At 47.9% G+C, this 12,363-nt stretch overlaps 4 protein-coding genes across 4 annotated transcripts; 1 reads left to right on the top strand and 3 right to left on the bottom strand.

Annotated features, from left to right (window-relative positions):
- The first annotated feature begins 100 nt into the window (after positions 1 to 100).
- GGS25DRAFT_126108 (uncharacterized protein) lies at positions 101 to 1,704 on the top strand. The gene is made up of 2 exons (XM_049256184.1): positions 101 to 816; positions 891 to 1,704. The coding sequence occupies exons 1-2, from the start codon at positions 295 to 297 to the stop codon at positions 1,485 to 1,487; spliced, it is 1,119 nt and encodes a 372-aa protein (XP_049120170.1). The 5' UTR covers positions 101 to 294; the 3' UTR covers positions 1,488 to 1,704.
- Positions 1,705 to 2,793: 1,089 nt separating this feature from the next.
- On the bottom strand, positions 2,794 to 6,666 carry GGS25DRAFT_476109 (uncharacterized protein). Its single transcript, XM_049259769.1, has one exon. It carries the CDS (start codon positions 6,386 to 6,388, stop codon positions 3,197 to 3,199), a length of 3,192 nt encoding a protein of 1,063 aa, XP_049120169.1. The 5' UTR covers positions 6,389 to 6,666; the 3' UTR covers positions 2,794 to 3,196.
- A 197-nt stretch (positions 6,667 to 6,863) lies between these two features.
- GGS25DRAFT_476108 (NAD(P)-binding protein) lies at positions 6,864 to 7,930 on the bottom strand. The gene is made up of 2 exons (XM_049259768.1): positions 7,528 to 7,930; positions 6,864 to 7,440 (listed from the first exon to the last, which is right to left on the bottom strand). The coding sequence occupies exons 1-2, from the start codon at positions 7,885 to 7,887 to the stop codon at positions 6,988 to 6,990; spliced, it is 813 nt and encodes a 270-aa protein (XP_049120168.1). The 5' UTR covers positions 7,888 to 7,930; the 3' UTR covers positions 6,864 to 6,987.
- A 2,499-nt stretch (positions 7,931 to 10,429) lies between these two features.
- GGS25DRAFT_476103 (uncharacterized protein) lies at positions 10,430 to 12,128 on the bottom strand. Its single transcript, XM_049259767.1, has 2 exons — positions 11,655 to 12,128; positions 10,430 to 11,569 (listed from the first exon to the last, which is right to left on the bottom strand). The coding sequence occupies exon 2, from the start codon at positions 11,457 to 11,459 to the stop codon at positions 10,887 to 10,889; it is 573 nt and encodes a 190-aa protein (XP_049120167.1). The 5' UTR covers positions 11,460 to 11,569; positions 11,655 to 12,128; the 3' UTR covers positions 10,430 to 10,886.
- Between the last annotated feature and the right edge of the window lie 235 nt (positions 12,129 to 12,363).

The following is a 12,363-nucleotide window of genomic DNA, read 5'->3' as shown; positions in this document are numbered from 1 at the left end:
AAATACCGGGATCGGGTCTGGATTTGTTGGAATAAAATACGTGTGTAAGACGGAAACGACTACAGTTCTTTTCCTCCTACACTCAACCAACACACATACAACATTAACAACAAGCATTTACAACGTTGGAGGTTTCGAAACAACAATCTCAAGAGTTCCAGAAGTTCCAAGAGTCCCAAGGGTTATATACTACACTACATATCGTAGTGTACACCGGCTTCCTACGAATAGAGGCTAGTACGACGAAGTGATGTATGAAGATTTTGCTGATCGGTTACCTGCTTCGGCGATATAATGTGTTCCTTCGGGCCCCATCGCTGGTTACGCCGCGCGTGTGGTACTCCATGCCCTCAGTACTTTCAGCACAAGTACCCTGCCGTTTCACCTTACCACAAACCTTGGATATATAGGGCAATGATCATCCTGATCATTTCATGCTGGGCTTCCCTAACTACTGCTATTTCACTGGACGACACCCCGCGATCGACTGAGACCACCCTACTGATTGATACGCGGATTCCGGTACTCGTCAATGGTCAGTGGCAGATCATGTCCGAAGCCGAGCATCGCCAGCTCGTTCGCAGGTTACCAGACACGCAGACTTTTGAGATTGATGTCTCAACTGCTACCGCCGTGACCACCGCCGCGGCTACCGCATCTATCGCGGCTACTGGTCCCCTTCCCACTCCCTTCGATGGCGCGCTTGCCGCAAACTTCTCTGGTGAGGATGGAGGAGGAACTTGTCTGAATTTCATCAACAGCTTCTTGCAAAATTCCACCTTTCAAGAGTGCTATCCTCTTTCTCTCCTTTTAAAGGCTAGTCTAACCAAGTCCATCAAGCCCTACTCTTCCGTTTTAACCCATAGGACTACCATTAACAGATGAAATAGAATTCCAACTCTTTCTTCCAGGCTATGAAATCCCTGGTCAAAATAACACAAGTCCTGGAAGCATCCTGCAAGGCCGACAAGGGTTCCTGCACCAGTTATCTCAATGATCTCGCCGACCAACTCATATCTGACGATAACTGTGGGCAGGATTATGCGAAGAATAATCCAGTCGTTGTTCAAGCTTATAAGGGAATGAAGGCGTACGAGGAAATCTACAGCGCCACGTGTCTGACAGATCCGAATACTTCGAATTACTGTTTTGTCAATGCTGTCACAAACCAGACAACTTATGACAACGTCTACATCTACAATCTTCCCCTCAACTCTACCATACCCAGCAAGGCCTTGCCCGCATGCGACTATTGCACTAGCGAGACTATGAAGATATACCAGGCAGCAGCGGCTGACCGGAGGAAATGTATTGCCAACACGTACGTTGACGCAGCCAACCACATCAATTCAGACTGTGGTCCCGATTTTGTCAGCGCATCGCTTCCTGACGCGCTTCCCGAAAGTGCCGCGATTTCGATGGCACAGGCACCATCATTGCTCATGCTATCGTTGCTATTTGCAACTATCTCCCGATGGATTATATAACCTACAGTCTGCATATGTACTACCTAGTAGGTATATACCTAGTAGGTATTGCACCAACCAGCGATCAGTTACATACCACAAACCTTGGTACTTGGGCACTTGAGGCATAGGATTTCAACGGCGTCTTCGGGAAAAGGATAGGGCGGACAACAAACCTCAATTTTGGATATGGGGCTTTGGACACAGGATCAGGATGGGGGACGGAGACGGGGTTGGGGTTGGGGATGGGGGATAATTTTTGTTTACGAACCGGCGATACAACACAGCGGCGCAATTGTGATACCCACTTGACATTCTCCTATATACCTACCTACCTACATACTGGGTGCCTAGGTGTATATAATATTTTATTCTTCTTTTTTGCCGTCACTTTACCGCATCATTCGACTAATCTTCCTTCCTTCCAACTGTCGTGGACACAAAGCAACGGGGACCGCTTAGATAATAAAAGCCACATGCCTACCTACCTAGGTAGGCACGAACCCATGGGGAAAAGCCCCCTTTCCGATCACAAGGGCTTAGATTTATGGAGGGGGGCGGCCGATTATTAGTGGCGGCGGCCCGTCGTCGTTAATCTGGGGGCGAAGTTAGTTTTATGCACATGTGTAGGTATGTATGTGAGACAGTTTGGGGGCGGAAGGGCTGGGTGCTTGCATCACGCCACGCTTTTCTACGAAATTAGAAAAACTCCATTGTAATGTATGTCTGTAGGCAGGCAAGTATGTGCTTACTTACATACAGACATACATACATACCTACATATGAACATCTTGTGGCTTTTCTTGCATACATACATACATACATACATACATTGATGTAATTTACACAAGTAAAAGGCTTGAAATAGGTGCTATGTATCTAAGTATGTAACTATACAGATGATTAGGTTAGTAACATATAGATAAAATAATATGGCGCTTGTCGATGGTTATATGTATAGTACGTCGATAGATTATGTGTATAGCCATGCTTCATTACATATTGCATACATCCTACGCCATGGACATTACATACCTACCTACCTATCTACCTACATGTACCTATCTACCTACCTATCTACCTACCTACTAGGTTAGGTACATCAGCGATCTGCAAGAAAGCACGTTCTCACCCACCCACTCTTCCACCTTCCGCGACGGCGATTGGGGTGCGGTGCGGGAAGATGGGGAGCTGGCATACCTACCTACTAGGTAAGGTACCTACTGTACCTAGCTACATGATACACATGCAGCCCCGGACGTCCACCTACATACGAATACATGATTTGAATTACAGCGTATGACGAAGTTTCAATATTTCCTGAACCCCTATTCCATGCTGAAGATCCGACTACGTGTACTACATAGGTAGTAATAATCACGTCGACATCAAGTTACCCTTCACTTATTTGACTCGGAATATAGGTACCCGTGGTTTAGTACTATGTAATGTTTCTTCTTGCTTATTCATCTAACACGTCTCTTTCTTTCCTTGTCTTCCAGGTTTTTTACAAAAAAAATAAAAATATCTTTTGTACAGTCGCACATATGTACAAGATGATGAAAAACAAGCAGAAGAAGCGATCTACTAATCCGCCCCTTGTCCCTTGATTCATCCTTCAATACCTGCCTACCCACCCTCACTCCCCTTTCGTTACGCCATGCAAAGATGCCCACCACCCCTTACATCGTATAATTCTCACCACCCTACTTCTTTTAGCCCCTAACTACCTAATCTGCAAACCCAAAAACCTCGCTGATCGCAAGGACATTCGTCCTGACGCCCAAAAGCGCCACCACAATGCCTACCAGGTCAACAACCAAAAGCACAGCCGCCGCCATCATGAATCTGGGGCAGAACACGCGGTATAGCATGAGGTGTCGTCTCAGGTACCCGGCCCAAGCCATTGTGGCCAGGCTTTCCACGGCATAATACGTTACGAATATGCCGAGGGCACGGCTCGTGGTCTCCAGCACGCCCTTCCGTTTCGGGGATGTTTTCCAAAGTACGAGTAAAGGCACGGCGGCGCACGCCAGGATCTGGCCCGCGAATGTGTTAAGCGCCACTACGAGCGGGCTCCAGGGATAGCGGATAGTGAGGAGCGGGATGAAAGCGCTATCCCACTGGACGGAGGATAGAACGGCCTGATGGCCCGTCTTGAAGAAGTAAAAGTTCCCTAGCAAGGCGAGGGTTGCGGGTCCGATGGTCTCAGTGGCCATGTCGTTTAGGTCAATGAGCTCAGCGAGTGAGAGAATTTGCCATAGCATGAGGGCAATGGCGCCGCCGCCCATCGGCTTCGACAAAAGAATGCAAGCGCCTGCGATGTTGATCGGTAGAAGGAGGTAGCGGGCGCCATTCGCATTGCCATAACCAAGAACGGTGATCTGTGCTGTGCGGTTGTTGGCTGACGTGGTGAGGATAGAGACGCAAGGCGGCGCCCAGATGAAAGCCGTGGTGCCAGCTACCACTGCCAACGCCAGTACCAATTGCGCGATGGAGACGTGAATAGACTTCAACATCTTCTCCTCGAGAAGTGACGTGAGCCAGTTTGAGTTGTCCGCCGTATCCAGAGTCCAATATACCGCAGCAAGGAAGAGGACGGTGCGGAATACGTAACCGATCCACATCGGCGCTAGGCCCTCATACGATCGCGAAGTCCCCATATAAGATTTTATTATAGAGGGAAGAATGAGGAATATAGCAAATGGTATGACTAGTTGCCAAGGGGCTGAGGTTGAGGAGTTGGCCGAGGCATAGTATGTTGATGTACAGTAAGGCATCTGCTCGTCTCTGCAAAGCTTTGAAAATGAACCGACTCGACCAAGAATAACGAATAGGATGGAATGATAAACACCTAGAGTCCGGTCGCCAATGGAAGGCCTTTGAAGGGCAGCCACCGCACTTGCAATACCAAAAGTCGACAGGAAGAATAGCGAAATCGAATCTTCCCAAATAGTGTACGAATTAGAAGCGAATCCAATAGATTGGCTCAATGCAAATACGACAGACAACCAGCCCCAAAAGGTGTTCGGAAGAAGATTGAGTATATGTGCTCCTCGGACCCGGAACAGAGTACCGGCTACGGCAATCATGCTTCCAAGACTCGTTGCGGCAGTGGCTAATAGCCACTCATCGGATCCTGTTATGAAGACAGCCGCAAAACTCAGGACTCCTATCAAGATACTGCTTATGAATCCTGCCGTAGTCAAAGATCTGCTCAAACCTTTGTAAGAAACGTCTGGCTCCGCTGCAGAACTCTGTAGTTCTAAACTCTTCTCGGCGAAGTCGAGCTCAGCATCGTCAAGAACCGCAAAGTCCTCGTCCTCGTCTCTAGATACGTAGAATAATAATATAATGACACCTGAGGCCATTACGATAATTCCTAGTACCATCTTCGGCACATCAAATCTGGCCCAGAGGTCCTTGCAGATTCTCAGCGTTTCCTCCTGGTATGCAGTATAGGCTGGGTATAGTGCTTCCCACGGCATAACTTCCGTGTTGGGCTGAAGAAGAGCTTCAACGTTGTTCCACAGTGAAGCCGGCGACCCAGGCTTCGTAGTTTGCTCGATACCCCGAGCCTGGAAATAGGATGCTTGATATCTCCTAATCCCCGCAGACGTTACGCCGGAGGCAGCAACCAAATGGTCCCAGGCATCACTCTTCGGACCAATAAAGGTTTCCTCAATTGGGCGGCCGAGATTGTTATACGGTATAGGGATACCTAGGAGTAGAGCCAAAGTGGGAACCAAGTCGATCTGATTCACCGGCCGAATTTTAGCGGTTGCTGGCGGCGTTGAAAACTCTGGTTGAGTACGGCCAAAGACTGGCTGTTTGGAATACATCCACAGTGCAGCCTCAACTTCGTCATCGCTCTCACCACCATGGTCCCCCTTGCTATCCATTCCATGATCGCCCATGACAACCAATAGTGTGTTGTCGTCGATTTCGTTTGCCAGGTTCCGAATAAAACCATCCATCTGCTGCAGTTTAGTGGTCATGGCGGCGTGGTTGGGTCCATATCGATGACCAGCATGATCGACCCCAAGAAGGTGTCCTATTAGGATATCCCATTCCTGCGTTTTCTCCGGCTCTAGTAACGGAAATATATGATCTATAACCCCATTGTCTACGGTATGTAGGTCCCAGACATTGAGACTGTCGTATGCCCTGCTGATATTTGGCTGGAAGTAGCCTGGAAACAAAGCGGTCCAGGTGTCGTCGCCCAAATGAACAATCCTCTTCCCCAGACCTTTCCATTGCATCAAGAGATTGTCCTCTTCGATAGCGGTTCCAGCAAAATTGGACCCCATATCGACAAATGTAGGCAATGTTCCAGTAGTAAGGCCTTTCAGTCTTTGGAGGGTGGTAGTTGGAGGGTCTGCAATAAAAGGTCGCAAGAACGCATTCTCTGGAGATTGGACCGAAGATTCATAAAGAAAAGGGAGCGCATTGTGGTACACCTCGGCATGATCCCCGTCGTCTACGGGGACAGTGAAGTCATACCGCAGAGCATCTACTAGAACAATAACGGCCTTGTCAAAGGTTTTGGGATGCCAGCAACCACCTTCAACTGTTCCTCTTCCCTCCCAGTCCAATAACGGCTCGATGGGTGGTCTGCCACATTCTGATCGTTCGTCCAAAACTAGTCGAGTCAAGAGGAAGCCACTGGTGAAGAGTAATATTCCGACAATGTGTATTGACAACAACCAGACCCAGAAGCCCAAGGTCCAAATGCAGCGGCTCTCAAATGCAGATTTTCGGCGAGTTTCGAGGGCAGTATGCTTCGTATCGTCGGCTGTAGAGGCATTGATGCTGCTAGCAGTAGCGTGGAGATCTTTTTGTCTCTTGGCACGGGCCCATTCAGCTACAATGGCCTTATAATTGGGTTGGGAGGGTTTCGGTCGAGCATTACGAGAGGGCATGTTTGGTGATGAACGGATCGCATAGGTAACCTAGGGATCTATCTAAGCCATTGACATGTATAAATTTCGCCGGAAGTAGAAATGAACAAGAAATAAGCATTAGAAATAGAAAAGGATTGTAAGAGAGTGATTAAGAAGGCAACATTGATGCTATAGAAAACACAACTAGCTTGATTGAAGTTGTGAAGTTGTGAAGCTGTGAAGCTGTGAAGCTATTGGAGTTTTGGTGTCGTTAAAAAAGAAAGAACTTGAAATTGAATTTAGTTAGTTAATTGGAGTGGGAACCTTGAGAATCTGAGGTAGTAGGTACATTTGAATGATAGTTACGTGTAGTTAGTTAGTAGTTACGCAGGTACTTACTACTACCTACATGTACTAGCGTAATGCTAGTCTTAGTTCTGGTATGACGATCGAAACCTTAAAACATTGACCATGTGTAATGCCCCCGTTAATCTCCAATATCCACTTCGTTAAAGCGATTCAATGTTTAATCTTGTTAAAGAGTGTGCACATGTGTTCACATATATGTACCTATGCATCTTCATGTTACTACCTACACATCTTCCCTGGACATACAACTTCCCTAGACATACAAACAACTAAACTGCCGTGATCAATCTAAACTTCAACAAATCACCTTCAACAATCTCATCTTTCTTAGCCTCGAGCTCCTTCATATCCCAATTAACACTGACAAATCTCCCGTTTAACCATGGACGGTTCGCGCTTCCTAGCCATGTGATGCAATGTCCCGGGAGCGGCAGCTCGTCAACCAGGTAATGGTGCAACTCTGGGGGCATACCGACTGCCAACTCGGTCTTGAGGCCCCCGGGATGGACAGCAAAGCAGACCAGACCCTTGTCGTGGTATTCGACTGCGATGAATTCCGCCATCCGACATACTGCAAACTTGGTGCTCTGGTACGAGGAAGCTCCGAATTGGGTATCAATCGCTCCAATACTCGAGACGATGATGTTGGTCTTGACTTCACCCGCAAGAACTAGCGGCATGAAATACTTGCTGCATAGGAAAACACCCTTGACGTTGACCTCGTATGTCTTCCACCACGCATCTGGCTCTGCGTCGCCGAGAGGAACCCATCGCTCTAGGTGCCCAGCATTGTTGATTAAAACGTCCAGCTTTCCTCCAAACTCCTTTGAAACCGTCTCGGCTGCAGCTTTCACGGATTCCTGCGAAGCCACATCGAGCTTGACCTTGACAACCTTGGGCTCTTCCTTGTGACCGGCCTTCTTTGCAGCTTCTTTAACCTCGGCCTCCAATTTTGATAGGTCAGACCGAGCTCCGAGGCCTATCTTAGCACACCCGGCTACAGCGAAACTAAGGGCTGTCTCCCTCCCGATTCCCTTGGACGCTCCAGTGATAAAAACCGATGTTCCGCGGAGATTTAGTTTCTTTGGGGATATAAACTCGTATGTATCGTGGTATATAGTCTCAGTAAGGTGAGTGACAGCTTGGAAGTACGCCGAGCCGTAAGACATGGTGATGGATTTGTTGATGGATTTGTTGATGCTATTGATCGTGTAAGTTGTAGGTCGTAGCTTAAAAAACTGGTGCCTGTCTAACAACTACCAATGCAGGAGAGCCCGATCAAGTTTTATAGTCAGAGACGGACATAACGACATCCTTACCCCCATCCGTGTACATACCAACAAGGCAGTATACCCTGGGTAGGTATCATCGACATTCATCGTAACAGAACCACCCCTTCCCAGTGGGAGTGGATAGGGGTATCAGTTGGGCCTAGCTCAACAACGTCATATCGCCGAAAATATATGGACTTATCCCAACCTTAACTGCGACACAAGGAGGTTAACCCTGAAAACTAACATGATATGTGACGCCTTTTCTACGTATGGCCTGATTCGAGGCAGTCCTGACAAGATTAATTCAGAGATTCAACTGTTTATTGATGATGCCCAGCTGGCTTTAAGCGGATATAAGCGGACCGGGAAACAGATCCCCGAAATCGTGAGAATCCCCGATGCGGTGCCCGGGATGCTCTAATTGTCAACTCTCGTCACATCGAATGTATGGATCGTGGTATTTGTAATATCTACAGCGGGGTTTAGGAATCCAGATGTCGACCACTTGGGCTCAATCCGATTTGAGCAAGGCCAGGTGATGATTCAGCAGTGCTACAATATCATAGTTTTGATAGGCCAGATGACTGTAGCTGGCCTTCAACCCCATAGCGAGCGGCTTGGATCATACTGCACAGCGCTCTAGAGATAAGCGCATTTCGGCAGATGTCAAATATTTCACACGTGAGTGCTCTCTATGAAACCTCAGCACTAAAACCTCGTCAATTCTTGTCATGCTCGTTATGTATTACTGTTTTGGGCACGTAGGGTAACTCTACCTAGTACTCTATACCGACACACCAACATAGTATATCAGGCATTGTTGTCCTGTCCTTCAATACTAAGAGCGCCGCTCATAACCATTAAACCCGGAAGCTAAGTGCGGGAACCCCACACCGTCTGATCCTGATCTGCCGCACACCTGGCTCCGTCCATACTCTGGACCTTAAATCCAAACCCTTTTCCGACTAAAGCATCTTCAGCCAAACCCCCCCCCCCCACTCACAAAAGTCCGTCCAGGATGATTCAAGACGAAAGCCATGGACCGCTTTTAGGACTTTATTTCGTTAACAGCGTGAAGGTTTCGAGGGTCTGTTCGCCTTGAGCGTTGGGGCGGGGTCTCCTATCTCTTGGCGTTGGCTTTGACAACTGGGCCTGTTCATCTCCAATAGCCATAGGTTCACTGCGAGGCAGGGCTACAATAGGTAGGAATAAGTAAGCTCCCAGAGAGGAACTGATGTCTACATAAGATGCTGAATGTTTGGGGGTGTTTGGACTTTACTATCATTACAGGGAATTATTATAGGGGGCATCGCGCAGTCCCCGGCGTGAGCTGAAAGGAAGCATCAGCCTTGTTGAAAGCACCAGGCTGTGGCTACCTAGGAGGTATTGTCTCTCATCACCGCACCTAACCTATATATCTATAGATACCCGTCCGCGGAATTTTCTCTAATATAATCCCTAGCCTCTTAAGGCGCCGCCCTTCCTCCCCTCCTCCTAAACTTGAAGAGGCGGTCCACGGAGAGAGATATCTACTGCACAAGCGGCCATAACCAATCTTAATTCCAGAAACAACGATTTACGTTCGGGGTTTGCTGGAGATCCCGGACTGAATATTGACCCTCTTAACAAGCTTGCCTGCAGACGTCTGTATGCACATATGCCAACAGGACAGAAATACGCACACATAAGAGGTCGCCTCATACGATTGCAAAGTAGGTCTCCTGCCGGCTCGATGACTCAGAACGCGGGCGATTGGGTAGGCATGTACCGGGTACTTATGTCTGTATGTACATATGTAGGGCGCTCGCCCTCGCAAGCCACAATCCCTCGATGACCCGCGTGACACGGCACGGCCCATGCGGGATGATGTATACATACCTACCTACACAAGGACCTTATACCTAGCCGCCAATGTATCTGCCAATGTCCACGACCGCCGCCTTTATGTATCTTCGAGACTAGGGACGAATAAACATGTATATAAACCACCATGTGTCTCACGCGCGTTTATGTACCTACATAGGCAGGTAGGGTGTGTAATGTGAGACCTGATGTCGCTGACTGACATGTCTGTACGTCTGACAAGTTTGAACTTGAACTGAACTGAACTGAACAACGGCCGCTTGTCTCAATACCCCTCTCCCCACTCTCGACAGACGGGTTCAACAACTCCAAGGAATGTGACGAGGTGGGTGAACTCGGTAGGTTCCGAATCGGTAGCTACTGACTTCTTCCCATTTTCGATCCGCCTTGACATATGCTGTTCTTGTTTGACCGGATACCTGCCACAAATCTGGCCTGAGAAGCGACGAAACAGAGCAATCCCGAGGAGCAGGTTAGCTTTCCATATGTCTAGTTCTTCATTCTCAATGTCCTGTCTTTGGACGCAAGATTCATGCAATAACCCAGTCACGTGAGCAGTATGAAATAAAAAGCCTAGAGTAGTAATTGAAGATAGGTATTGTCGGCCTGTACAATGAATTAATTTTAGCTATACACTGTGAGAATATATACCGCGACCGGGACCTCGATTTTTGTCCCTTCGTGGGAAAAAGGCTGATCGCCCATTGGCCTCAAGAACGGGTGAGCAAAAAAACAAGGGGTATCGTTATATACAGAACCTATGTGTACCCTGAGCTTCAAATAGTCACGAAACGACCATCCAAGCCTTCTCTCCATTGCGGCCCGTCCTTGAAACTTCCGCGCCTCGTCCCCGAGGCGAATGGGAGTATGACGTAGAAAAACATTCGCCTTGTATAGGTACACCATTATTCATGCATGTTTATGTATATCGTCCAACTCCTCCAACACGTGCTAATAAAAGGGCTAGTAGTGGTTGAGTGGTGTTTTTGATCTTCGCAAGGATCTAGCGGGAAGATCATGCCACGAGCAGCTTAGGAAAACTGGGATCGATCCTTCTCCTTCAGTCCACCGATTTGATCCATGTCGATGGAATAGAAGCCGGTGCTGCTCTCCTTTTCATATGCGGGGAGCTGTTCGTCCTTCACAGGCTCTAGACCGACAGAGGTCTCGCCAACGCGTACGACAACAACGCTCCCCTTCTTGCTGCGGCCGTTCTCGTCCTGTTCGTCGGGAAAGGTAATATGAATCTCGGGGACGTTGTTGGGGGAGTGAGGTGGCGAGTTGGGATCAGCCAACATCGGGCGCCCATTTAGCACTAAAATACTGGATCGGCCGTCTGCGGTTTGAATGGTAAGGTGACGGGTGTGGTTACCGTCGTGCTTGATATCGTTATAATGCGGTAGAGTCTCGTTCTGCATTTGGCGTTCGCGCTTTGCCCTTCGAAGCACAAGCAACAGAGCAACCATGACGAGAGCGAAAAACGAGACGCCAAGAAAAGCGATCATGAGGTCGACGGCGGTATCCGACTCTTCAACCCCTAATGTCGTGTCCCTTCCGTAGAGGATGGTGTTGCCCCTGGCAATAATATTGCTGAAAGAAGACATATTGACGAAAGATGCTGATCTGAAAGTATAGAGATAGTCGTTGATAGATGTTGTGGGGGAGTCAAGGGATTCGTCGGCTCAGTAGAGAAGAATATCAATGAATGGCTCGACTAGATTGAAACAATTGTTAGATATTTGCGTCAATAGCGTGCGAAAATATAAAATCTAGATAGCAGTATGGCATCACCATCCTACCCATATCTAAATATCTAAATAGCTTCGAGACATCGATGAACCTGATGAACCTGATGAACCTACGTAAGGGAGTGAGAGTCTCTGGTTTCTGGAGAACTCAAGGAAGAAAAGATAGGACGGAAGCAACTAAAAAGAGTGAAGTTGAATCCAACAAATGAGCGAAGAGGAGGTTTGTGGCTAGAAAGCCGAATGAATGGACTCTCTGAACCGACAAAGCAGCAACAACTACAACGACAGCAACGACGATGAAGATCGTGGAGAGAGAGAAAAGAAGGGGGGGAAGTCTTGAGTTGAAGAGGATAAGAGAGATCAAGTGACGGTGGAGCTCATCATTAGGAACAAGCCAAAGTGATTGGCTGACAAGGAATCTTATTAGCAAGGGTCTGGTAGCTGTCGCTCACGCGTAGTGGAGCTGACAGGGACTTTGGACAGGCACAGCATTTTAACTGGACACAATAGCTAGCAGGCTCCAACTAAACGCTGCTTCATTTCAAGATCATCCAATGAATCTCCGGAGTGCACAGCTAAAAGCGGACACCTCTGCACAGAAACGGTCGAGACGCAATGGTGCTAACTTCCTAAAATGGGGCGGGAATAATCGCTCAGCAGGGGGTTTCAACAGGGGATAATGAATGGATTTTACCAGATTAAACTTGTTTTTGGGAAATCGACCAATCATATTCGATTGATGGTATGCAACTTTTGAATC

This window comes from Hypoxylon fragiforme, assembly GCF_022984875.1.
Source record: "Hypoxylon fragiforme strain CBS 206.31 chromosome Unknown GGS25scaffold_2, whole genome shotgun sequence".
Classification (NCBI taxonomy): Eukaryota; Fungi; Ascomycota; class Sordariomycetes; order Xylariales; family Hypoxylaceae; genus Hypoxylon; species Hypoxylon fragiforme.
This window is presented reverse-complemented; position numbering and strand designations above follow the sequence as displayed.

Coding starts and splice junctions, on each gene's coding strand:
- GGS25DRAFT_126108 (XM_049256184.1), top strand. CDS start 295: ATGTGTTCCTTCGGGCCCCATCGCTGGTTACGCCGCGCGTGTGGTACT. Junction 817..890: donor CTCTTTCTCTCCTTTTAAAG/GCTAGTCTAACC, acceptor CAGATGAAATAG/AATTCCAACTCTTTCTTCCA.
- GGS25DRAFT_476108 (XM_049259768.1), bottom strand. CDS start 7,887: ATGTCTTACGGCTCGGCGTACTTCCAAGCTGTCACTCACCTTACTGAG. Junction 7,441..7,527: donor CAAAGGAGTTTGGAGGAAAG/CTGGACGTTTTA, acceptor TGGAAGACATAC/GAGGTCAACGTCAAGGGTGT.
- GGS25DRAFT_476109 (XM_049259769.1), bottom strand. CDS start 6,388: ATGCCCTCTCGTAATGCTCGACCGAAACCCTCCCAACCCAATTATAAG.
- GGS25DRAFT_476103 (XM_049259767.1), bottom strand. CDS start 11,459: ATGTCTTCTTTCAGCAATATTATTGCCAGGGGCAACACCATCCTCTAC.